General features: G+C 33.3%; 2 protein-coding genes across 4 annotated transcripts; both read left to right on the top strand.

Moving 5' to 3' along the window:
* The first annotated feature begins 1,094 nt into the window (after positions 1 to 1,094).
* On the top strand, positions 1,095 to 14,543 carry LOC108780088 (Adipokinetic hormone receptor). Of its 3 annotated transcripts, none has more exons than XM_018547676.1 (8): positions 1,095 to 1,550; positions 5,889 to 6,169; positions 6,280 to 6,428; positions 11,243 to 11,348; positions 11,431 to 11,638; positions 12,265 to 12,388; positions 12,663 to 12,795; positions 13,758 to 14,543. In XM_018547676.1, the coding sequence occupies exons 2-8, from the start codon at positions 5,897 to 5,899 to the stop codon at positions 13,842 to 13,844; spliced, it is 1,080 nt and encodes a 359-aa protein (XP_018403178.1). In that variant the 5' UTR covers positions 1,095 to 1,550; positions 5,889 to 5,896; the 3' UTR covers positions 13,845 to 14,543. The 3 variants fall into 3 exon arrangements, with proteins under 3 accessions (XP_018403178.1, XP_018403180.1, XP_018403179.1); XM_018547678.1 differs by lacking the exon at positions 1,095 to 1,550 and adding an exon at positions 4,404 to 4,446; XM_018547677.1 differs by lacking the exon at positions 1,095 to 1,550 and adding an exon at positions 4,499 to 4,562.
* Positions 14,544 to 16,823: 2,280 nt separating this feature from the next.
* Tsp (Thrombospondin) lies at positions 16,824 to 25,932 on the top strand. Its single transcript, XM_018547666.1, has 15 exons — positions 16,824 to 16,899; positions 17,370 to 17,543; positions 17,622 to 17,848; positions 18,838 to 19,663; positions 19,731 to 19,816; positions 20,095 to 20,158; positions 20,982 to 21,195; positions 21,431 to 21,559; positions 21,879 to 22,155; positions 22,347 to 22,499; positions 22,770 to 23,142; positions 23,442 to 23,795; positions 24,207 to 24,434; positions 25,027 to 25,536; positions 25,761 to 25,932. Exons 1-15 carry the CDS (start codon positions 16,824 to 16,826, stop codon positions 25,883 to 25,885), a joined length of 3,816 nt encoding a protein of 1,271 aa, XP_018403168.1. The 3' UTR covers positions 25,886 to 25,932.
* The last annotated feature ends 759 nt before the right edge of the window (positions 25,933 to 26,691 follow it).

Genomic DNA, 26,691 nt, shown 5'->3' with positions numbered 1-26,691 from the left:
AGTCGTAATCCTAGTTTTTTGCTTTTCCTCTCAATAATATCTTGATATGAAAAATAACGTATTTAAAGTAAATAACATATTTAAATGTAACAAAAGATATTAAAATATACTTCTGTAAAGTTTAAATCTTACAATGCAAACCCAGGTAGAATATAGAAGTCACAATAATTAAAGAACGTTATTATCTTATTATTTGTCATTTATAAATGAAAAATAAAGTTACGATAACGTTCTATATGATATTATTGTAACTTCTATGTTTACCTGGGTTTACGTTGTAAGATGTAAACTTTACGAAAGTATATTTTAATATCTAATCTTACATACTTATTTGTCACTTATAAAGTAACAAATAATAGTTATGATAACATTTTTATGATATTATTGTAACTTTTGTGTTCTACTTTTGAATTTGAATTATAAAATTTAAACTTTGCAGAAGTATACATTTTTTGTTACATTATTATAGCTTCATTACAATATTTGTCACTTATAATTTATTTGTTAGATCAAGTCATAATAACGTCTTATGATTGTGTTCTATCTAGAAGATATGTACATTCTCCGCAGCATCATTATATAGAAAATGATAGAGAAATGGTAGAAATAGTTTTAATTGATAGGACTAATCAATAGAAATATATGATGAAACGTCTAAAGATATATTCGTTTCTCCAAGTGAATACAATTTTGAAATGTACAATTCATTCACGTTGATCTCTGCCTCTTTCACGAATTTTCCGTCACTCCGGTCACTCTCCGTTTGTGTGCCCGATCAACAACACTATCTCCGACACATTAGTTCTATCAGTCGAGATTTGACACTTGACCCTTGATGCTGGCCTAAGTGTCCGCGTCGGTGGGTAAATCGCAAGTATTCTGCGGGATTGGCAGTCCCGCGTCAATCATCGCGCGCTTAATTATACTTGGTGCTGAATTCCGTTGTTTTGCAGTCGTCGATCACGTGCATCCGCATGTATGGTCGTATTCCCCCGCGTTATGTGAAACTTGAGATATTCAACACGTCCTTCTACTTTTCTTTCTCTTTAAGTTTTCTTCTTTATTTTTCTTTATTTTTTTCTGTCTCGCCGCGATACGGAAATTTTTTTCGATTGTTTCATCGGATTGATGTGTGTCAGCGTTTATGCGATAATCTCAGTCAAGGAAACGGATTGAGACCATGCACGTGGAAAACGCGCTCGCGATTGCCACAGGTTCATGCACGAGGGTGAAATAGCACGATTAGAAAATTCCACGATTATGCGCAGGAGAAAAATAATCGTGGCAGCAGTTTTCACATTTTCACGAAGAAGCTACGGTGCACAGTCAACGAGATTTCGTCGTTAAAAACAGAGCCTCAGATTTTCTTCAGCACCGAATTCTAGTTGAAGCTGACTGACATTGCCGAGACGATTAATTTTACATGAGCTCGTTTACAAAATTATAATTAATAAAAATTATAAATTGCAGTTTACGGTTTAACAGAAAACATCAAGGATAAAGAAGTGTCAAGAATCAGTTGATATATCGAAACTGCGAAATTGCACCGAGTAAGGAATTGCTCAAATAAATATTATTTTCTAATTTTTTCTTATCATAAAAGATATGCGATTTATGAATATACAATTTTTTGTCGATATCTTTTTTGTAATGTATTTTTATTTCAAAAATAAAAGCATAAAAATCTGAGGTAGTGAAATTGCCTTGTCAAGTCATGTACACAGGATGTTGATGTGTGATGATACGATATATTTATTATAAAATGTACAATTTTTCTAACGTTTTGATCCTCGGTTTGGATCCTTATCAAAGAAATCTAATATAACATAGTTATTGTGCTACCTGGAACACTTTATAATCAAGTCATGATAATGAGAGATTGTATAAAATAAATTAACGTTGATAATAAAAAGTCAGATTACATTTATGTGTAAATTACATTTAATGACAATTGTTCTTTTACACATAAATGTAATCTGACTTTTTATTATCAACGTTAATTTATTTTATACAATCTCTCATTATCATGACTTGATTATAAAGTGTTCCAGGTAGCACAATAACTATGTTATATTAGATTTCTTTGATAAGGATCCAAACCGAGGGTCGAAACGTTAGAAAAATTGTACATTTTATAATAAATATATCGTATCATCACACATCAACATCCTGTGTACATGACTTGACAAGGCAATTTCACTACCTCAGATTTTTATCGCACGAGTTAACTTGTATTTCTTGCATTATAAAAGCATAAAGATAATTCTCTCTCTCTCTCTCTCTCTCTCTCTCTCTCTCTCTCTCTCTCTAAAAAATAAAAGTTAGAAATTTCTAACGGAAACAGAAAGAAAAACTAAACAGCCATAAATCGTATTATCTTCACTTCGTAGTGTTATCTATCATCATTCTTGTTAGGAACTAAATCGTCACACACGTCGTCGGCATTGACATTTTGTCATGTCACAATTATTGTTGTTCGAAACAAATAACAGCAAATTATTTTTACAAATATTATTTTTACATTAAAAATAGTTCTTTTAATTTAAAAAATAATCAATGTTACCCATATCGATTAGCTTCAGTTTTTAACAATAAATAAATTCTTAATTTTTAAATGTTTCTAATTTATAATTCGATATCTTTTGCGCAACGCGTTCTAAATACGCGGAACGTTAATCAGGTTTTATTGCCCAACGAATTACATTATATCGATATGTCGATACGAAAGTTCATACGAGGGAGGATTCTTAATTGAACAATATCAACGACTCCATTCTGATAGCATCTTCTACGCTTTTTACGTCATATAAAATCCGATACAAATTATTAAATATTTTTCTTCGTATAATTATTTGACATAATTACTGATATAATTGCAAGAGTTAAAATGCGTGCTTATTGTAATTGACGGTGTACTTAATCTCATGTAAACAAAACCCCTGGTCTAATCTAATCTAGGCGTTCTTGAACGAAAACATTTAATAGTCTGTTTTCTGTTTTTTTGCGAAATAAATTGCGTAAACAATCATGATTTGAGCCAAAATCAGTTCTCGCCGTATCAACCACGTCCGCGCATTCGCGTCTGCGATACATATGTATATATAGTGAAAATAATGAGAATCCAGATAAAGAATCGCGACAATTATCAGGAAGGAAAATTATTTTTCCCCTAACACATATCGAAATCTTTTATCGAACATTTCATACTGTATTAATTTGACACATTCTGCGTCGTATATAAAAATTACTTGATTTCTAGGAAATATACTGAAATTCGAGCAACAATTTTTTGCATTCATTAATTTCGACTTTGTGTAAATGATATTACGTCTGATAATGTTTTTTAATCTCTTTCCTACACTTACTTGAAGCATAAAGTTTAGTATGTAATAGTATTAAATTCTACCAAAACAAGCGTCACATTATATCACTTAAATTTCCAAAAAATCGCACCACGATTAAACGAAGTTCATTACAGCAATTAATTGAAGAAAAACAACTTGTTAATGATATCTTAACGTGTTTTCCCACCCCGATGCACTTTGTGCCTCGAGGCCGAAGTTTAGTTCCGTGTTTCTGCGCATGTCAAGCAAATGATGTAAAGTGGATTTGATACTTTGGAACGCGATCTACATTGATGTTTTAATCTTAAAACACGTGCAGCAATGCAATTGTAAGATAAATGGGTTGCTTCCTCTTTAATCTTTTTATTCTATTTCATTTTTTCTTAACGAAAAACCGAGCACGATCTTAACCAGTTCTCAGATAACATAATAGTACATTAAAAAATAGTAGACTAATACCTGTTTCTATCAATGTAGATTAATTTTAATCTCGGTTCAACTTGCTTTTCATCCTTTTTTTAATTTTTTAAAGTAGAAAAAGAAGAATTAGTTAATCCAAGATTAAAATAAATATTAAATTAAATTGATATCCGCTCAAATAAATTACAAATTAAACTTAATATACCTCCCAGGTCAAAAACTAATTGAGCTATACTAGTTGTTAGAAATATATATAAATTTATTATTAATAATTAGGTACATCGGTATATACGGAAAAGTTTCGACTTCACAGAGTCCTCAACAATCGCAACCGAATTCTTAAAAATTAATTAATTTTTTTTTTTCTTTTTATATTTTTTTTTTTAATTTTTTTGGTATATTGCGAAGAATATCACAAGTCGGCGTTTCGTCCCAGCCTCCACTACTAGACTCATCAGTAAGATAACATAAAATAAATAAACTACATAGATAGAAACGGGCATAATTGAGCTTTAGCACCTACGACGCTCAGACCTGCGCCGAAGCTTCGATATGTCAGAGAACTCGAGAAGTAAAACGGATCAGTATTATAACACACCCCGTACGATGAGGGTTCATTGTCAACAGCGCGTAGGAGTGCTACAATTGCAAGTAGATCGCGATCAACGAATATCGCTTTAAAGTATATATTATTTTGCATTCGCTCTGTCTGACTGATTTATAATATAAATCAGGATTTATGCAATTTTTTAACCCAAAGTTCTACAATGTGAAAGCGATTTCATCCCTGTTTCTCATGTAAGATATAAAACAACGTAAACAACTCATAAAAAGTTGTTTACACAAGCATATTCTGTTTGAAAATTATTTTCTCTTTCTTAAATTATCTTTTTATATCTATGTAAACATTCTTTTAGAAATAACTAAATTAGTTTGAGAAGCTAAATGATTTTTACAACAAAATCATCTTTCGTTTTTGCATTTAATATAGTAGATTTAAAAAATATTAATTTACTTTAACAATAATAAACAATAAAAACATTAAAAATTTTTTTAATCCCATTTCTTTCTTCAATTTTATTTAGTTATCCAAACTTCTTACCCTGATAGCAAAGCCTGCTACCAATTTCTGATTGCAGAAGGACAACAAATTATACACACAGTTTATATCATCTGACATTGTAAGCAAATTGCTATCAGAAATTGAACAAAGCTTACAAAACACGCTATGCCAACAAATTGATGGCAGAAACCGAACAAAGTCCTGCATTACCTGATGGAAGATTAAGAACAGATTAAGAGATAAGCAGATTGAGAGCAGAACCTGATTTGGGCAGATATATTTTACTCAGTTTCTGCTACCATCTGTTGACATGGCCTATCAGTAAGCTTTGTCAACAAATTCGTAGCCAAATGTGGACACAAATGACAATGATTTTGTAGTTAAAATCTGATTGAGTTTATCGAGATGCCAATTTGGCCCCAAATTGCTGACATTTTGCTATTAGGGTATTGAATCACAGATCGCTTTTGTATTATATAATATAACTCTTTGATGTATAATCCATATATTGTATTTAAATGCAAATCACTAAACACAAACGAATACGATTTAGCAAATATTCATCATGATACGTGTATCTGTTTGAATAATTACACGAATAATTACGTATTATTCCATTGGAACATTCTCTTTAGATGTATTACTCCGATCTATTATATATTTCCGGAATATTTCCCAAATTTTTCAGCTAAACATGTGAGCATGCAATTTTGAATTCATATCATAATAAATATTACAAGTCTTATCCTCCAACATTTTTTTTTATTATTCTATAAACTCTTGAATAGGAAAAAGAATTTGAAATATTTGTGCAATTAAAACGAGAAAATACATGCGAAAGATAAAATAAAATAGAATAATTGAAGGCCAGTTATATAATAAAATAAAAATAATAATTACAAACGTTTCGACACCGATCGGGTCATTCTCAATATGTTACAGTAAAATTACTATAAAATAATTAGAAATCTACAAAATTAAAATAATCATGATTATAACGCTTCATTTCGCCCGCGTATATACAATAATATTGTATATTTTAATAAGATTGAACGTAATAGTTTCAGAGATGATTGATAATTTGATCTTCAACGATATGGGGAACATAATGCAATTAGACGAGATCAATGAGGAGATCCTCAAGTGCAATGACACGGCTCACACGGAACTGCCAATCGAATTGCGTTTCAATGACGGCCACTTGGTAACGATTATCACTTATAGCATCCTAATGGTAATATCGGCCATTGGAAATATTTCCGTGCTGACCATAATAAAAAAACGAAAGTCCAAGTCCCGGATACAGAATCTCGTAATGCATTTGTCGATCGCTGACCTCTTTGTAAGTATAACGATGCGAGCGCAAATAACTTTCGATAAAGTAATCATACTGTTAGCGATTTGCGCTTCAATGTAGCAAACGATATGAGATGTGTCGCATCTTATCATCAGGTGACATTTTTGATGATGCCATTTGAAATCGGATGGGCGAGCACGGTATCCTGGGAGGCAGGAGACGCGATGTGTCGCATAATGGCTTTTTTCAGGACGTTTGGCCTGTATCTTTCATCCTTTATAATAGTCTGCATAAGTATAGACAGGTCAGCATAACTATAAACCGCGATTATTCTACAATACACTTCTTTTTTTCAGTTAACCAAATGTTTATAAAATTTAGTTGGACGCAGTGCGTACTGCACATTAAAGTCGTTGTATGTACACTGAATTAATCTAACTGTAAAAATAAAATGCAAATATTTTGAATTATAAAATGCATATTTTACTTAACAGTACATTAAAATATTCTTACATTAGCATACCAGGTCAAATATTTATTTAAACGAGCTAATAATTAGTACTAAAAATAATTTTAAATCTTTACAATATAATTTTACGCAGAACGTTTCGACTTTACTTAGTCATCATCAGCCGCGACACAAATTTTGACAATCCCCTTGTAAAATACATACATTAATCATAATACATAACGTTCATATTAAACTCCACGATGTCATTAACATGAAGCACTTTCCTTACAATATGAAATAACAGAGAAAATACATACTAAAAAAGATTAACCATCTAAATTACATTTGTCATCGTCTATAAAATCAATGAGCCCATTCTACGGTCGGTAGCGAAAACAGGCAGTCATTCTGTGTCCCAAACGAAGAGAGTGGATATCCTTACTGAGTCAATTGTTAAAAATGGTTTTTTTCAAAGTTATTGTCATGTAGTGCGATGTGTGTATTGTAAGATTTGAATTATGCTCTGTTGTAAAAAATATAGAGTTTAGTTATACTTTAGAAACAAGTCTGGTTAATAACGTAAAACACTTACTAATATTCTGTGGTACGATGTATTTTAATATTGTTAATTTGTCAATTTCTTTAAAAAACTTATGTTATAAATTATAAACTGGACATATACATGTTGGTCGTGACAAAATTGTATTGTGAATAAGTCTTATGTCTACCAGAAAGTCAAACACACATTTATCCCACTCTATTTATTGTTATTAGAAATTGAATCCAATAAACAAACATATATGTCATCTAAAGATTCGGTGTCTTTCTTTAAATTTATTCCGTTTGATTGTTCTTTTATATGTAATATAAAAGAACAATCAAATATTTATATGTTTCAGAAATCAGTCTTTTATTGTAATTTGATTCAGAGTCTAAAATTTTGACGTGATTCCAATCAATATTATGATTACATTGTAGTGAATGCAACGTAACCACCGAATGTTTAGATGCCTCCAAGTGTTTATTTTTCATATGCTCATTTATTCTTGTATTAAGTCTTCTCTTCGTTTGCCCCACATATGATGCATCGCAGTCTTTATAGCGTAATTTATAAACCAAATTATTGTTATCGTATAAACTTTTTTTATCTTTATGTACTCTAATAAATTTGTTTAGTTCTCTGGTCACTATAATTCTATAAAGAAAATTGATAATTTATATAATTACTTAGGTAAAAAATTATTATTAAAGATAGAAATTTATGATATGCATAGATTGTTGGACAGTTTGTATAGGTCCATGACAACCATGTCCAACCATTTAAATAATTGTCTTCCTTTTTATATTTGGAGAAACATTCAAATACATCATAACATCTCATTCAATAATTTTAGGTTTAGACAATTTAATATACATAGAAAAAAATTTTTTAATTTAAGAATTAGAAGGGATAGAGAAAATATAAATAAAATCAAACCGATTGAGTTTAGTTTAAACAATGAATCATCTAATAATGAGAAGGTTAAAGGATTCATAGATCCTAAAAATTTCACAGATAACATAAGTAATCCGTTAGATTCCACTAACAAAAAATGGTTTGTTAATTTATCAGGAACGAACATACCACCATCAGTATCAAACTTATTACAATTAGGTAACAATTTTAGTCTCCCACCATCGTTAAATAAACAGTATGCGGTACATGAATTCATTAAAGATTTCGAAAATAATAATCGGACATTCAATAATAAATGTAAAAATAAGTTACGCACTATTGCAGTCCCTAAACTAGAAAAATTTGTAATTAATAAACATATAAATGAATTAGATTCCGAAATTATGAGTTTGTACAAAAACACTTCTTCGTTTTACAAAATGAATCCTAATGTTATTTTCACAAAGGCAGATAAAGAAAATGTTACAGTTGCGCTAAACAAAGATGAATACAACAAAAGAATGGAGGAATTATTAAGAGATAACAGTACTTATAACATAGTAAAGAAAAATCCAATTAAAAAATTAGAAAAAGATTTAAATTCAATGATTAAACGTTGGTGCGACAAAGAATTTATCTCCAATAATAAAAAGTTTGTTCTCCAATCATCTGACTCATGCCTTCCTTTAGCATATGGCCTTATTAAGATTCACAAGGAAAATTATCCATTAAGGATAATTGTATCCTCCATAAACACTGCTTTATATCCGTTAGCAGAGTTTTTACACAATATTATAAGTAAGAATTTACCTCAAAACTTAAGAAGAGCTCCTAATAGTTATGACCTATACAAACAACTCTCAGGCAAAAGAATCAAGGATTCTGATATACTAATCTCTCTAGATGTTAAATCATTGTTTACTAATGTACCTCAAGATCTTATTATAGAAAGCATTAACAAAAGCAATATATTGAACATAAGATATCTATCCCGAAGAACAAATTTTTACAGGCGGTTGAATTTGTGATATCTTCAACATATTTCAAGTTCAACGATGTCACATATAGACAGACTCATGGTACTCCTATGGGATCTCCCCTTTCTCCCATAGTAGCAGACATTGTTTTACAGGATCTTGAGGAAAAAGCTTTAAATTCTCTTAATTTAAGTGACTCATTTTACTTTCGATATGTGGACGACATAATTATGTCGACACCTGCTGATAGGGTTGGCTTGATACAGGAAACTTTTAATAGTATACATGATAGGTTGCAGTTTACCGTTGAAGTTGAATCTAACCACAGAATAAGTTTTTTGAATTTATTGATCATTGTTGATGAAGGCGTGATTTCGATTGACTGGTGTTTCATAAAGATTTCAGAAAGAATCGGGTAGATATTTATCTTACTTTTCAAATCATTCTTTATGTCAAAAAAAAGGCACAATTTTTAGCTTAGTAGACAGAGCAATTTTATTGTCGAATCCAAAGTTTCACCAAAAAAATTTGGAAATGGTTATTAACAGGACTCTCCAAAATAATGGATATCCTTTAGAATTAATTTTTAAAACGATGAACGCTAGAATAAGAAAATTATCTTTGTACAATTTATCTAATAATATTAATAATAAACAAGATAAAATAAATAAAACGACAAAAGAAAAATTTTTTGTTCTTCCATTTATTCGAGGTGTCACGCAATCAGTCACGAAAATGATCAGTAAATCGGTTTATACCATCGGATATAAATGTATAAACAAACTAAACAAATTTATTAGAGTACATAAAGATAAAAAAAGTTTATACGATAACAATAATTTGGTTTATAAATTACACTGAAGATTGCGATGCATCATAATGAAAAATAAACACTTGGAGGCATCTAAACATTCGGTGGTTACGTTGCATTCACTACAATGTAATCATAATATTGATTGGAATCACGTCAAAATTTTAGACTCTGAATCAAATTACAATAAAAGACTGATTTCTGAAATGTTACATATAAAAGAACAATCAAACGGAATAAATTTAAAGAAAGACACCGAATCTTTAGATGACATATATGTTTGTTTATTGGATTCAATTTCTAATAACAATAAATAGAGTGGGATAAATGTGTGTTTGACTTTCTGGTAGACATAAGACTTATTCACAATACAATTTTGTCACAACCAACATGTATATGTCCAGTTTATAATTTATAACATAAGTTTTTTAAAGAAATTGACAAATTAACAATATTAAAATACATCGTACCACAGAATATTAGTAAGTGTTTTACGTTATTAACCAGACTTGTTTCTAAAGTATAACTAAACTCTATATTTTTTACAACAGAGCATAATTCAAACCTTACAATACACACATCGCACTACATGACAATAACTTTGAAAAAAACCATTTTTAACAATTGACTCAGTAAGGATCCACTCTCTTCGTTTGGGACACAGAATGACTGCCTGTTTTCGCTACCGTAGAATGGGCTCATTGATTTTATAGACGATGACAAATGTAATTTAGATGGTTAATCTTTTTTAGTATGTATTTTCTCTGTTATTTCATACTGTAAGGAAAGTGCTTCATATTAATGACATCGTGGGGTTTAATATGTATTATGATTAATGTATGTATTTTACAAGGGGATTGTCAAAATTTGTGTCGCGGCTGATGATGACTAAGTAAAGTCGAAACGTTCTGCGTAAAATTATATTGTAAAGATTTAAAATTATTTTTAGTACTAATTATTAGCTCGTTTAAATAAATATTTGACCTGGTATGCTAATGTAAGAATTTGTTTTATTATCATACGAGCGAAAGTTAACTTATGAATAATCTAGAATTGTTCATGTTAATTATTATTAACATTAAAATATGCTGAGTATTTTATAATTTAACTCATTTCTATATTTGTTAAACACACATCTTTACGGTAATTATGTATTATATGTACAACAGTTTTAATATGCACTAATGCGTATTGATTGTAAGTGCATTCAATTAAACTCACTATTAGTTACAATCGCCGTGATATTCTATATAGCAAAAATATCCAAATTATATCGTCTAGTATCGCAAATATAATAGCAGCAACTTAATATCGCAATGTTTGTAGGATATCTGTACGATATATTCAGGATATTTCTACTGTAGGATACGTTAACACAATTTGCAATATATTTAAGATAATCGCATGTTTTCGATAAGACTTCACATGTAATTTTATTTTCTAGATATTACGCCGTGATGCGACCCCTCCAAATACTAGATGTTCACAGGAGAGGGAAGATATTGCTGATGCTTGCGTGGATTGGCTCTATACTTTGTTCCATGCCACAGGTGCACTAACTTTTACTCAAACTGTATGAGATGCCATTTCGCTTCGTGACTGGCGTTAAACGGCATGTTTCGTTCCCTATAGATGTTGGTGTTCCATCTTGAGACGCATCCAAATTATACTTGTTATACTCAATGCATAACGTTCAATATCTTCCCATCATACGTGCATGAAGTTTCGTACAGTTTGTTCGGTATGGTAGTGATGTATTGGTTCCCCCTGATTGTAATACTTTATACTTACACCAGTATTTTCATGGAGATCTGCCGTAGATCTAAGGAAAGGAGTGAAGGTACCAGTGGAATGTAATTTATCGTACTGTAAGAATTATTCATACTGCACGCTGAAGTTATTTGAAACGCGTGCACTGAAAAAAAATCTAGTAATAGCTATGAAATATTAAGATTAATAATGATGATTAAGCCGAACAAATTCAGCGTGGTTAACAGCACATAAGTAAAAAAATTATAAAATTTTTTACTCAAAATCCTTTATTCCATCAAATTGTACGTTTCAACTCACTTCGGAGTCCTCTTTAGCAATTGTACATGTCTCTCCTTTATGTGTAAAAGATGATCGATATGTTAAGTGAAATAATTTTAAATTTTCAATTAATATAACCAAAAAAATTAGCATGTACTTGAACTAACTAACGCTAATTTTACTTTTCTAAATACTTAGTAATTATGATCATAGATTGATTATATTATTATTATATCTGATAATATTTTCTAAATATTGTACCAATCTGCTAAACAAAATATATTTAGCTATTATCAGACTTTTTCTCAGTGTATTTCTGATTTAATTAACAAATATACAGATTTAATAGGAGATATGTTAATTAACTTGATAATAAATAAATGATGCATTGGTGCTTGATAATAAAATGATGGACTAAACAAGTATTTTTTACAGACAAAATACGTCGGTCCTCGAGCGGTTTTCTAAGCCGAGCGCGAGTACGCACCTTAAAAATGACGATAACCATTATCGCTGTCTTCATTATCTGTTGGAGTCCTTACTACGTGATGAGCGTTTGGTGAGTTTGTAATTACTCATAACTTCGGAAATATTTTTGTCGTCAACTAAAAATCAATCGCAATATATTAGTAATAGCATTCAAAAAGTCAACAGTATCGCTGGACTGGTTATGCAAATGTACAAAAATCGATGACGTAATAGTATGTACGATTTTATCGTAGCCAACGTTCACGACCGTAGATACGCAAATTTTCTATCTTATAAAAAGGAAAATAACATCTCTTAAATTAAAAAACTCGCTACTGAATTCTATGATCTTTATCGGTAAACAGGTATTGGATTGATCGATCATCAGCTCTCAAAGTCGACCCACGCATTCAGAGAGCTCTTTTCTTCTTCGCGTGCACTAACTCCAGCATGAATCCCATCATCTATGGTATCTTCAATATTCGTCAAAGAAACAAAGTAAGTATCTACCTCGAATATATAACGCTGTAAATTCTCTTCAATGAAGCTTCTAGCCCGAGACATCATTAACTTCGATGATATCTCATATAAAATCTTAAATTACTTTATCGACAAAGATTTCCATTAAAAAATTTAGATATTCGATATGCATACGTAACGATCTTATAGCCGATGTTAATCAAATTCATAGTCACTTCGAGCGTGAAATAGAATTCGATTCAGGACGAATTCGTGTAATTGTCACATTAAATCGATTATCCGCGCTCTACGTGTCGTTAATGCCACATTTATCCATGCAATCACAATAGATATTTTAACATCTTACGAAGACGAAAATGAATCTGTACCGCTTGCATTAAAGAAGAGGTATATTTCAATAAATCACGTTTGTTAAAAATTAAAAAATTATATTAACACTTTTTTTTCTACTAAACTAAAGCATTCAAGCTAATATAGTTGGCTGTTGCCTGTATTTACAGGCACAGCTTCAGTCCCATCCTCTTCTGAAGCTTGGCAACACAACTATGGAACTTCCTGTTGTCGCATACGCCAGAGATTCCATTTTCACCGTTTTCGTAATAACATTACCGATTCTCTTTAATTCTCCAACTTCATATAACAGACGTTCATCGCATGACCGTAATGGTAATTTGTTATCTCAATATAATTAAATATTTTTCTCTACTAATTGATAAATAAATCTCCCCTATCCCACGTTTTGCATCCGCATGTTTCCACGCGCGATTAATAAAAGAGTGATAACATTGATGCTTTTTTGAAGAAATAAAAAAACATAAATTTATGATAACAATTAAGCTACAAAAAACAACGCTGAATGTTTGAACCAGATGCAAAGACGTTTAAAAAAAATGAAAAGCTATCAAGACGTTGCGTCGATTAGACAAAATTTTGAACTGCAGTAGTTCTAAGTTTCACGAAAATCTCTATTTTCGTTCTAGGCGCCAATGCGTACAGGCCGTACAGCCACCATTGAGACCCGGGTCACGCCTCTGTCTCTATCCGTCAAACTTCTCGATTGCCAATGAACGCGACGTTCGCTGGTTCGAATAGATGCGTATAAATTAATGATATTGGCAAAATATCTGCGTTTTTTTGAGAAAATAAGTTTCAGCAGTATTGCTGTCATAAACTACATCTTACATGACGGTACATCCATTTACGGATTCCGTCCGGAAACTGTTATGTATGCAGAGCTATTCAAAAGTTCCTCGTCTTATTCTGCCAGATGCATGATGAGATTAAGCGAGATGAAAGCGACTGTGATCGATCAAATTAAATCATACCCGGTGGAAGAAGATCTTCTAACGAAGTTGCGCGATGAAGATGAAAAGAAAAACAGATTTTCCTGGGTAAACTATGTATTCATTCCTCTCTCTCTCTCTCTCTCTCTCTTTCTAGATGTATTTATTTTCAAGTTAGATAAGAACCTTTAAAAGAAGATTATAGACTAAGTTTTTATATGTATTTGTTACGATATAAAAGCAAACGTTGCAAATGCAACCGCGAACGTGCTTCATCGAGTATGTGTTCTTTCTTTTTTTATTGTATATACTTTCGCGACACAAGGTTGTGCAAACAAGTTACGTAAGCTATTTGTACCCTGCTTATGTTTCGTATATTTTTATAAGAAAAAAAAAATGTATCGAGCAAAATATGTGTGTTTGCGTTTCGCGCAAAAAATCCTCTTTCATTATTTAAAAACTTTTAAGGGATAAACTCGCGCAGTCAACCCATTGTGTTTCTATTTGTATATTTTCCGTAAATAAAAAAATTGTAATTTATGTGACACGTTTAATATTCAGATTATTATCGTGATTACCCTGCGTGATCGAGTAACGTAATATGTTATACGTAATGATGTATTTCGGTCCATAACAGGTAAGGGAGTCAGCGTCTTTCCCGGAAGCAGACGCATCTCTGCAGCCTTCGCTAGCTTAGCCTGAATTGAGTTAAATCTGCGTAACTTCGTGTCGGGTCTGGCCAGTTACATACATCAGACTCAGCCCGCACATCGTATCTGTAATGTCGGTCAATTAGGATGGAAAATTGATCGCGTGCGGTACGGTGCGGCCGCGCGCTAAGTCTCGGTCAGCATCGGACACGGCTGAAATGTAGTTAATGCAGAAGACGAAATGACCGAAGCGGTTCCTTTCGTTCCGCGTGTTCGCCACGGCACGTGTATCGCGGGAACGAAAAATGGTATGACGTGTCGAAATGTAAAAGCAAAACGTTTTGTTATGTTGAAATCGGATAAGACTGATTATCTTCCGCCCATAAAACAAGCTCCCCCGATATTATTACAAATCAATCTACTAGTAAACTAGAAACATCACATCCGATGTGACAAAACGACGGACGAAACATGGAAGAGTGTTAAAAGGAAAAAATAATCCAAGGAATTGACACACCAAGTTAAGAAAAAATTAAATGGGAGTCAAAATGATGACTTTTTTTTGTTACTTTGACATTAAGAATAAAATAAAGTACTTTTAATTTTTTAACTTTTGTGTTGACTTTTTCTTGGGAATTTGTATAAGTTATAAATATTTAATTTACAAAATATTTGTATATTTAATATCAGGACGTTGCTTAGGTTACACAAATAAATGATCTAGTTAGCGTTCACTATCGAATTCAAAGATTAAATTTTGGGTACCAACTGTTTTGGAGACACCGTGTATATCACCATTGAGGAAACTAGGCTTTTTGCAACGTGTCTATGGTTTGAAACTGGTGTGGGTGTGTAGGTGGGACCACTTCCCACACTACACGTGTAACTGGCACACCAGCGATATTGTTACGTACCTGTTGCAAGGTCCGTCGCATCAGGAAGACCTAAACTCCTGTCACAAAAACTCTCTCCGAGATTGGAGTACTTTTTTTTAAGCTATAATATAAAAAAGAATTGATATATCGATAAGAGAGAATCCGAAATTACGAACGCTATCTTCCTACAGAATTCCCTTGTAGTCTATAAATATCACGATGTGACGATAGTTTTATGGGTATAGTATTCCAAAATAAAAAAAGACACGAAATGCTAATGTGCGAATGAGTATTGCATATTAATCGATTTCGCCGAGAAATTCCTCGTGTCACCGTAGAAGGAAGCGTTTAATTTATATTGTATTAGCGCCGGCTCTGACACACCTTTCCGCTATGACTATTTCATATCGTTAAAAACATCTTGTGGGCGGATGCATACAATAATGTCGGAGTAATATATTGACGAACATTAATCATTCAGCGAGATCATACGGCAATAATATTGCTTACTCCACTGTCTACTTCGAATTGCAGAATTGGTTTAATAAAACGCATCCAGTAACATAAAATAAAATGTAAATTTCACAAAAAAGTAATATATTGTACATTCAAATAAATATTTTTGAGATATAAAATCTTTACAAATAAATATAAAAATTAATTCTTCCATTCATCTGTTCTTTCCCAATCGTCAAATTTAATTATAAATTACATTCGCGCACGTACAGATTTTTATTTGCAATCTTTATTTCTTTATTCTTATCTTTCTATTGTATTTTTTCACGTTGTTTTGTGTTTGCAAGATTAGTTTTAATTTTTAAATCTCAAACGCAGCTCTTGTCGCTCTTGTTCTAGCCTTCTTTTTTTTAGGACTGTAACAATTTACAGTCTTTTTAAAATAATAAAATAATTATGAGATCTCTTGATTCATCTTAATTCATCGGTGCTTTCTCTGTTCGTTACGTGTCAAGCGCAGGTAGTACAAAATCTCGTTTGTAAAGCCATATTCGTGGGCGACGTATAAAGTCGCGGACAGTCCGTATCCGCGCTCCAGTCGGCGGCCGTGCCTTCTGCATCCGCGCGCGTGCCGTCGTATCCGTTAGAATTCACCGCATCGCGATTCCGAGAGAGTATAAGCATCGAGGGGATTGCAAGAAATTTGGGTTACACTTTTTAATTTTTGGAAACCCACGAACGATACCGAATACTTGCGCGAAGTGCATCGGGGTCCCATCAGGATGCGGGTCCCGATTTTGTTGATTCTCGTACTGCTGGTTATCTACGCTGTCGATGGTAGCGTCATACCTGACAGAGGTAAAGTTTTAAAGAGGTTTTGATTATGTAAGAAAAGTGACAAATGTTTATAAGGGTAATTCCATATTGACGAATTAACAACGATCATGTTAACTTCGATTCGCATTCTTCTCTTCTCGCAAAAAAATAAAATATTTCTTCCTTTATTTTCTTCAAGTTTCTTACAACTATCTGTACTGTCGAAGACCATTCGCGGCGCGGCGCGGCGCGGCGTGACAAGAAACCCGGTAGTAACGTGAGATCGATGATACGTGAGACATATATCTTCACGGTTGCATTGATCAACTCTTGGTCACTCAACTCTTGTATTCTTTCGCAGAATTTTTTATATTGTATCTTTAAATGTGTATTAAACGACATAAATAAACTACAACACATTCTATTAATTAACAATTAAGCTTTTTGTTATATATATACATATAATTATTTTTAATTATGCTATCATCTTTTTTTATTCCGCTTTACAACAGCTCTAACTGCAAGCCTGCAGGATGCTTGGTACGATGATGAATTCATTATTGCAATATCCAACTTCAAGGATAAAAAGAAATCTTCCAGCGGTTCAGTGGAGACTCTGTTAGCTGTGAAGTATCGGGGCGTTAAAACGAAATTAGTGCTCTTACTCGATCGACGAACAAAGCGCGGTGAGTCAAGATTTGTCTGTGAAACCGCAATCCTTTGAACTTCTGTATTATAATTATTTTATGTTTGTCATTACACAGTTATACTTGAAAGTCTCGATGAGGCTGGTCAACGCAGCGCATCACATGTCAAAGTGGACAGTCTCACAGTAAATACCCCTCTGAAGAGTCTGATTATGCTGGTACATCAGGCACAGCCTAATCCTCGTGTGGATGTGTACGTCGATTGTACTTACGAGGGTTCTATACCGTTCAAGACAACTTTCCGCGACATAGCTGAGATCGAGGACAACCTAGACGTGGAAGTAGTAAGTTTTTACCTTTCACGAAATATTTTTCATAAAGTTTTAATTTAGATAAATCTTGGATATATTATCACATATGTTAATTAAATCAATCTTTCGCACGTTTGCTGAGAAATTAAAAACATGTAAACGCGAACACATCGTCGGAAGTTGCTTTTTAAATTTGAAAAAAAGTTTCCGTTTTTTTCCGCATCTTTACTTTAGCTCAATATTATTTTTTGCTGTTGCTTTCTTCGCTCACGAACGTAGCAGTTTCTTATTTACGTGTTGTTCGTGACGTCCACAAACGTGGGACGACGTCTTTCCAAATATGGTTGACGAGACCTAAGCTAGTTGCTTCTGTTACATGCACCTGGTTGGCTTACCCAACTCAGACACAACGATCCCTGACTACTTGGATGAATTGAATTCGTTTCAATGAATTATTCGCGCCCTATTTCTGCCACTATAGTAATATTACATTCTGACTTTATGCAATGTTATAACTCTATGACTACTTTCTGTTCTTGATTTAATTTTTTTGCGGATTTCTTTCATTATTAAAATTAAAATTATTCTTTAAATTATCATATTAATTTCGACAGAAATTCAACAAAATATTGTTAATATTTTTGTTCTTGATAATATATATTACAGTTGAACTCCATTTATCAGAATATCGGGAAACAAGACAATTTCAATAACTGAGTGATTTAGATAATAGAGATTCACTAACTTTCTCTACTAGCATTTATTAGTCTCGATAATAGAAGCTGACGTTCAGAAAATTGAAATCGAGCATGTTGAGCTCCTTATTATTATACTATATCTACGACGTCGTAATTCAGATAACAAAAATTCAACTATGAGTTTGGATATTTGAACCTAAGCATAAACTTATTTGTGTAGATAAACGGAATTCTATTGTATTCTTATTTACTTCATTAATTTAATTAAGATTTATTAATAGCAATATATTTATCCATTAATGAACACTTTATAAATTCTTTTAGTTCAGAGAAAGAAAATGCAGAACAAAAGTATATCAGTCTGCAACCATCACTGATGTCCTGAGAAAAGAGCAATGTCCTGACAATCTACCCAAGATGAAGCAGCCTTCAGTATTCGATACAGATACACCGAAAACACAACCTACTGATTCCGATGAAGATTATCAAAATAAGCCTACCGATCAACCTGACGAATCAAGTGATGAAATTAACGGACCGAATTTACCTGGTCAGAATAATAACGGTCTGTCACCTTCTAGTAACTCAAAGTTTCCTTGGGATCATAAGAAACCTTCCGATAAGAAGCATCACGGTGGTCATCCGAATGACAGCAATCGACCTAAGAAGAAAGATTCCTCGGGATATCCAAAAGACAAAAACAAACCCAATAAATATGATCCATACGACTCTTCCGATCCGTTTTCTCAATCTGGTCAAACGGACGATCTTGACTACCCGTATGGACCTCACCCTCCACAGTCTCCAGCATCTCGCCCCAAAAAACATCCTAAATCTGGTAAACCCAATCAATCAGGTTCAAAACCCGATAAATCGGATCCGTACGGCTTTGACAAACAACTTGATGGATCGAGTCCATATGATTTTAACAAAAATCCTGCTCCAACATCAGACGAGTCTCTTGGATCATCTGTTGGATCTAATCCTTTCAATAATCCTAAACGACCTGGTCGAAGTCCGTATCACGGTAGTTCGGGTCAGAATGGATACCCTTATCCAAATCAGACGGATATGCCTGATTCAGATGAATTATCCGGCAAAAGAGTACCCAGAAGAGGCGACATCGGAATCCAAAGTCTGGATGAGAAAGGTAGGTGAGATAAGAGGATATTAAATTAAGTTGGTTAATATGTGTTCTCACGGGAAGTGTTTTCCAGTTTGCCAGACCGATGATCAAATCGTGAAAACCTTGAACGAATTAATCAACGCTACCAGGAAACTCGGGAGGGAATTGGAACTAAGTGTGAGTTAAATCAAGTAATAAAGTAATTTCTTCATTATATGTGAATTAGTATCTTTAGATCTTAAATTAATACTTCCATATTGATTTTAAATTAAAATAAATACAAAAAATGTTTTAATTCTTATATTTCTTTTGTTTATACACGTACATTAAAAATAATTTTAATATAAAATTACATAAAATTTTATTATTAAAACATTTTGATAAAAGAAATATATTATTCAATTATAAGAAAAAGTGTCCGCAATTTAAAAGACTGATCGTTTTTCGTTTTACAGAGGATGGAAACCCAACATCTTCGTCATTTGATCGAAAACTGCTCGGCGTGTCGTACACCCATCGGTGAGTGACGTTCCGTCGTATTGAAAGGACACGTGCTCGAAAATAACAGTTCTTTTAACTTTTAGAAGTTAGCCAAAACCGCATCGTAATGCCAGTTGAATGAATCTTATTAATCTATCTCACGCGCGTCGTCCTTCACACCCTCGAACTTAATCTGTACGTGACAGTTGTCAGCGGAGACTATCTATTTATATGCAACGAGTTGTATTAAGCAATCTTTCAACGCAATAAATGCCTGTTGTTAGAAAAATTCAACTTTGTTGTGACTCTTATATTCTTGCGTTGCGCAATCTCTTTCAATATGTGGGCAGCTAGCGGAAGCTTTCATTTAAAACGCGATATTTGTATCCGCAAAGATCAAACGTCGCTAATTTCTCCGAGTTAATTGTTCTTCAATTAAAAATTTACAATTTACATAAAGATCCTGCATTGCAGTATAATCGAGAAAAATTCTACTTGCTTTCTCTCTTCTCCTTCAGACACTTGTAAATGTTTTATGAAAGAATGACTAATTCAGTTAATTAAAATTAAGCTGAACGCTTGCAAATGTGTAATAGTTATCCCATTATTACACTATCCTTATTGTAAGGGGATCAAGATCGACGTCGCGCAGGATCCGCGACCTCGATCTTAAGTCAATTTAAGCACACGTATACCACTTGCACGTGCACGTACGACACGCTGGGCCGTTGCATAATTTTCTGGGCCCGCGCCGGGCCCGCTCGATGGTGTGCACAGCGCGTATGGAAGACCGGCTATTGAAAATCCCCCGAAAATTGGCAATTCACTCGTCATTCGAGCCGTGATCCCGGTAATTCCGTAGTGACAACACCACCGCCGTCCACGTGCGACCATAACTCCCCGTGCTACCCCGGCGTCGATTGCCGTAACACACCGAGCGGACCCCAGTGCGGCCCCTGTCTACGCGGTTACACCGGAAATGGACGGGTTTGCGTCAAAATCAATACCATCACCTGTCTTCAACGGCCATGCTTCCAGGGGGTACGATGTTACGATGACAGTAATAATGGTTACAGGTAAAGATAGCCACTAAATCTCTAACAATTATTTATATTTGTAATAGAATAAGGTTTACCTTAATTCACAGAACTAGCAAAAAAGATAAAAGTAAGTAAAACCAAGATTAAAGTTAATTTATTGTACATGTGATAAAAATGGATATAAGACAAATAAACTAAAGATAACTTCTTTATAATGATAACATAAGTTTCACGAGAACTTCTGTTGTAATTTAAGTATAATTCTGTTCAGGTGCGACAGATGTCCAAGTGGATACATCGGCGATGGCGAAAGATGCGACAGGATGAGAAACCCTTGCGACCGTCACCCTTGTCACCCGGAAGTTAAATGTTATCCCACTCACAGTCCACCGTATTTCAAGTAAACAAACTCAAGTTGACAAACATATGTTTTCTTTGGATCCTACATATCATTTTTACTGAAATACATTATTTCTATAAAAATTATAAAGCTTGTTTAAGAGACGTGCGCGCAATATTACTCCTCAAAATTACGCAATCAATAAATTTTTTATGTAAAATTTATATATATCAGAGAAATAGTATAAAAATCTTTATGTCCGCTTAGTTTAGTAATTCTTCTTCAATTACATATTCTATATTTTTCTCGAATTAGATAAAACATACGAAATATGCGTATCAATCTCTTTCAGTTCTTGTCAATCTCATGTGTAATATAGATGCGGCTCATGTCCATTGGGATATGTGGGTAATGGCACAGCCTGTCTCGATGCAAATGAATGCGAGCTGGCGCGACCCTGTCATCCCGGAGTACGGTGTATGAATCTCCATCCTGGATACAGATGTGACCGTTGCCCGACAGGTTACACGGGGCCGATGACGGAAGGTGTCGGTGTCGAGATGGCCAGAGCGCGAAAACAGATCTGCCAGGACATAAACGAGTGCGAGACCAACAACGGCGGATGCGATCTCTATTCGGAGTGTATTAACACGGAGGTGAGGTATCTCCTCAGCGAACAAGCTGACGTTATTTGCCGTCATTTTGATGTTATTTTAACGTTAAATACATCGTTTTGACGTTAAAATGACGATAAATAATAAAATAACGTCAACTTGTTTGCTAGATATTAATAAGTTAAAATCCACTTTGTTCTACGTTTCAAATATATTACTCTCTGTTCTTGAAGGGATCCTATAGATGTGGTGCTTGCAGAAGTGGTTACGTTGGCAATCAAACGACAGGATGTCATATTCAGGAAGATGTATGCCCGGATTTGATAACAGTCTGTGATGTCAATGCCTATTGCATCGCCATGTATGCCAACGATTTCACATGCAAAGTACACGACTTTATTGTGCATTTATCATTCAATAAAAACTGAAAAAATATCACGGAGAATTTAGAAATAGTATTAAATATGCTTATACATAAAATTAGTGGAATAAACTTGGATATTATTTAGAAAAAGTAACGAAAAATATACAGCTCTCTCATCTTTGTAACTCACTTTAAATTTTTATAATTATAATAATTTTTATAACTTATGCCTATGTCATCAATTTAATTTTACTGATTAAAACGAGTCTCTTTTAATCGAAATCTTTTGCAGTGTCGTGTTGGTTGGGCCGGAAACGGACATTCTTGCGGTACCGATAGCGACAGCGACAGCATTCCCGACAGGAGTCTTCATTGCCATGATCGTCGTTGTCACGCTGACAATTGTCCAACGGTACCGAATAGTGGCCAAGAGGATGCCGACGATGATGGCATCGGTGACGCATGTGACGACGACGCCGATAATGACGGCATATTGAATCTGACTGATAACTGTTGGCTCATTTATAATTCAGACCAGCTTGACAGCGATAGTGACAAGATCGGTGACGCTTGCGATAATTGTCCAACGAATTGGAATCCGAATCAGGAGGACTTTGACGATGACGGCGAGGGTGACGCGTGCGATAACGACTTGGATGACGATGGTAAATCTTTAACGTTAAAAAAGAATACAAGTAACATACACATGATTATACAAGCTTCTGCGAATGTTGGTGCGTAAATTATCATCAATTTCATGGAGGCTCATATAGGCATCTTTTACTTGTATTAGATTTAATCCTTATTTTGTGTTAAAAAGCAAGTTTGGATTAAATACCGAATATATATGCAAAATAAAACATTGCGTTCCACATATATTTTCATCATTTTTTCGTTAAAAAATACCAATTGAAGTTGTTGACAATTAAATATGATATGTCGCTAATAAAGGGATATTGTTCAGGTATCCCCAACACTCAAGACAACTGCATCAACTTAAAGAATCCAAATCAGCGCGACAGCGATGCGGATGGCATCGGTGATGCCTGCGACAATTGTCCTGGTATTAGCAATCCTGACCAAAATGATATCGACGGCGATGGCGTCGGGGATGTTTGCGACACCAATGCGGATCGCGACAGGGATGGTGTTCAGGATGATAAGGACAATTGTCCGGATGTGGCAAACCCCGGACAGAACGATGTCGATCGCGACGGCATGGGCGACGAGTGTGACGACGACATCGATGGAGATGGTGTGCCCAATAGAATCGATAACTGTCCCTACGTCTACAATTTGGATCAGCGTGATCTTAATCGTAAGTTTTAACGGGTCCTTTTCTGCAGAGAACGTTTAGACTGTAATCTAATTCTTTTCTACATACAAAAATAGTTATATTTTTGTATGTAGAAAAGAATGTTAATTCTATATTGAAATTATATATAAATTATTATTCAAAATTTTTGAAATTTTCAACAAAATATTGAACAGTGAAAAAATTTACTAAATCTTAATACATATTTTTTTAATAGAACTAACAATAAGTTAACATTTATTTATAGTAAATAAATATTTATATATATGAAACTATTTAAACAAACTTCATTAAAATTTAATATTTTTTTTATTGAAACATTTCCTATGAAAAATTTGTTATTATTATTAGTTATGGAAAAGGAAATATTATTGAAACACGTAGAGAATAATATTTTACGTTTTGTACACATAGGCGATGGTATTGGCGATGCATGCTGGAACGATAATGACAACGATACGGTTATTAATATCCACGACAATTGTCCAAATAACAGTTTAGTATGGGCAACGGATTTCCGTAAATATTTCACAGTCGCTCTCGATCCGTACGGTACAGCGCAACAAGATCCCTCATGGAGAATTCATCATCAAGGTGCTGAAATTCAACAGCTTCTTAACAGCGATCCCGGAATCGCGATAGGTAAGTTTATATATATATTGTAAAGATACACGAAAAAGGAATACTTATAATCTTCAAATTGCCCTCAATAAATTTTTACAATGTGCTTCAGAAAACTAAGTAAGATACCAGAAGGTTTGCTGGTTATTGTCATGTTTTTGTCCATTGTTAATGCCAACATTTCATGAATCTTACCGTTCACTTCATCTGGATAAGAAGTGCACTGATATAGTGGTATCAATCTTCGCCGTGATGAAGTGAATATATAAGGTATAAGGTTCACGAAACGTTGGCATTAGCACTTGATAAAAACACGGTGATGACCCGCACATCTTCTGGTATCTTTGAAGATAATACCCATGAAAGTCCCAAAAGCAGTACTAATTGTAAGTAAGATAATCAAATTTCCAAAATTAATAAAAATTAAGAAAATGTAAAAAATAAGTTGCTGCGGAAATTCGCGCTATTAAAATTGTGCAATACAATATAAATTACCTACATATTTATACTGTGTCAAATTCAACGGATATAAAAGAAGATAAAATTTTCATTATTAATTAATTCGTATACTTATAATAACTTTTTTTTTTCATCGATTTCTCTATTCACAAAGGACCGGACGAGCTAAGTAACGTTGACTTCGAAGGAACTTTTTACATCGATAACAACGATGGCGACGACGATTTCGCAGGCTTCGTCTTTTCCTACCAGGATAATCGACATTTTTATGTTGTTTACTGGAAGAGAGACGCACAGGTTTACTGGGAATCATCCCCATTCCGCGCTGAAGCAGATCCCGGGTTTGTATTAAAGCTCGTTCAGTCCGACACCGGACCGGGAGAGATGCTCCGCAACAGTCTCTGGCACAAGGAAGACACACCCAATCAGGTGAGGGTCTTGTGGAAGGAACCGGGGATCGGCTGGCAGCCAAGAGTGTCATACAGATGGCATCTATTGCACAGGCCTAAGATCGGCCTGATCAGATTCTGGCTGTATCAGGGCACACAGCAGATAATCGACTCCGGGAATGTGTTCGACTCGACTCTGCAAGGTGGTAAACTGGGTGTCTATTGTTTCTCGCAAGAGATGATCACCTGGTCGGATTTACTGTATAAGTGCACAGGTAAGGCAAACAATCCCGAGCCATTTTTACAAAGCGCAAACCTAATGTATCAAAAAGTTAAATATACTCTTATCACAATTAAATTACAAAACATGATACATTTGTTCCAACAAATGTAGTAAAATATAACAAATTTTTAACGAAATAATGTATAGGAAAATGCACAATTTTAAGCTTAATTATTATTATTATAACGTTTACAGAGAAGATATATTATTTTTCAGATACCGTGCCTCAAACTGTGTGGGATCAGTTACCTGATAATCTAAAGAGAGAAATTCAGATGGAAATTTCTACCAAGTATCAACAACAGCAAGTAATACAACGCAGAATGAATTACGACTTCTAAAACATGCTCTCGATAATTTATTTTATCGTAACAACGAATAAAAAAATGTGTGGATTGAAACTAAATCTTTATAATTTTAATTTTTAAATAATCGATAGGAGAGAACCACAAACAAAAGAATTATAATCTACTATAATAAAACGTCAAAATAATGCATTTTTGACGTGTTTGAGTAAACTCAATTTGCACATAAGTTCAGAATTTTACGATAAATTTTGTATATTATACATACATATATATATATATATATATATATATATATACATATATAGATGTATTATAACAAAAATATTTAATATTTCACAAAATGTTGAATATATTTCTCCTATTTAATCCATTAATCAATTTTTTATTGTATTTAAAAAATGATATATCTCAGTTTTGCTATATATATATACATATATAAAATAAAACGTACTTATCTTGTGCAAACGTAAAAAATAATGTCACGATGTATCGACTAATATATATGTTAGCCTGAGATGTATGAAATCATCATTTTAACGTTCTTGCGTTTATTTATTTCTCTTTAAAGTGCAACTTGCATAAAAATTACTTTGGTATTTAAATAATACAACAAATAAAGTAAAAATTATTAATTGCACACTATCATTCATTAGTTTAATCATTCGGTCAGCACGTGCAGCGGCATCAAAGTAATATAACAAATTGTAAGTTTAATTTCACAAATATAAATGTTACATTAATTTGATATTTAAATGAAGCATCAATATTCTTCTTCATATTTTATCCGTGGGAGGATAATTGGTAAATATTAATGGAGTGAAAATTAGGGCACAAAATTG

This window comes from Cyphomyrmex costatus, unplaced genomic scaffold (assembly GCF_001594065.2).
Source record: "Cyphomyrmex costatus isolate MS0001 unplaced genomic scaffold, Ccosl1.0 scaffold67, whole genome shotgun sequence".
NCBI classification, from domain to species: domain Eukaryota; kingdom Metazoa; phylum Arthropoda; class Insecta; order Hymenoptera; family Formicidae; genus Cyphomyrmex; species Cyphomyrmex costatus.
The sequence above is the reverse complement of the archived record's forward strand: the minus strand, read 5'-3'. Positions and strand labels throughout refer to the sequence as shown.

Excerpts from the sequence above, each read along its gene's own strand:
- Tsp (XM_018547666.1), top strand. The coding sequence starts at position 16,824 with ATGCGGGTCCCGATTTTGTTGATTCTCGTACTGCTGGTTATCTACGCT. Across the intron at positions 21,560-21,878 it reads CACAGTCCACCGTATTTCAA|ATGCGGCTCATGTCCATTGG; the intron begins GTAAACAAACTC and ends TGTGTAATATAG. Across the intron at positions 22,156-22,346 it reads CGGAGTGTATTAACACGGAG|GGATCCTATAGATGTGGTGC; the intron begins GTGAGGTATCTC and ends CTGTTCTTGAAG.
- LOC108780088 (XM_018547676.1), top strand. The coding sequence starts at position 5,897 with ATGATTGATAATTTGATCTTCAACGATATGGGGAACATAATGCAATTA. Across the intron at positions 6,170-6,279 it reads TGTCGATCGCTGACCTCTTT|GTGACATTTTTGATGATGCC; the intron begins GTAAGTATAACG and ends TCTTATCATCAG. Across the intron at positions 11,639-12,264 it reads ATCTAAGGAAAGGAGTGAAG|ACAAAATACGTCGGTCCTCG; the intron begins GTACCAGTGGAA and ends TATTTTTTACAG.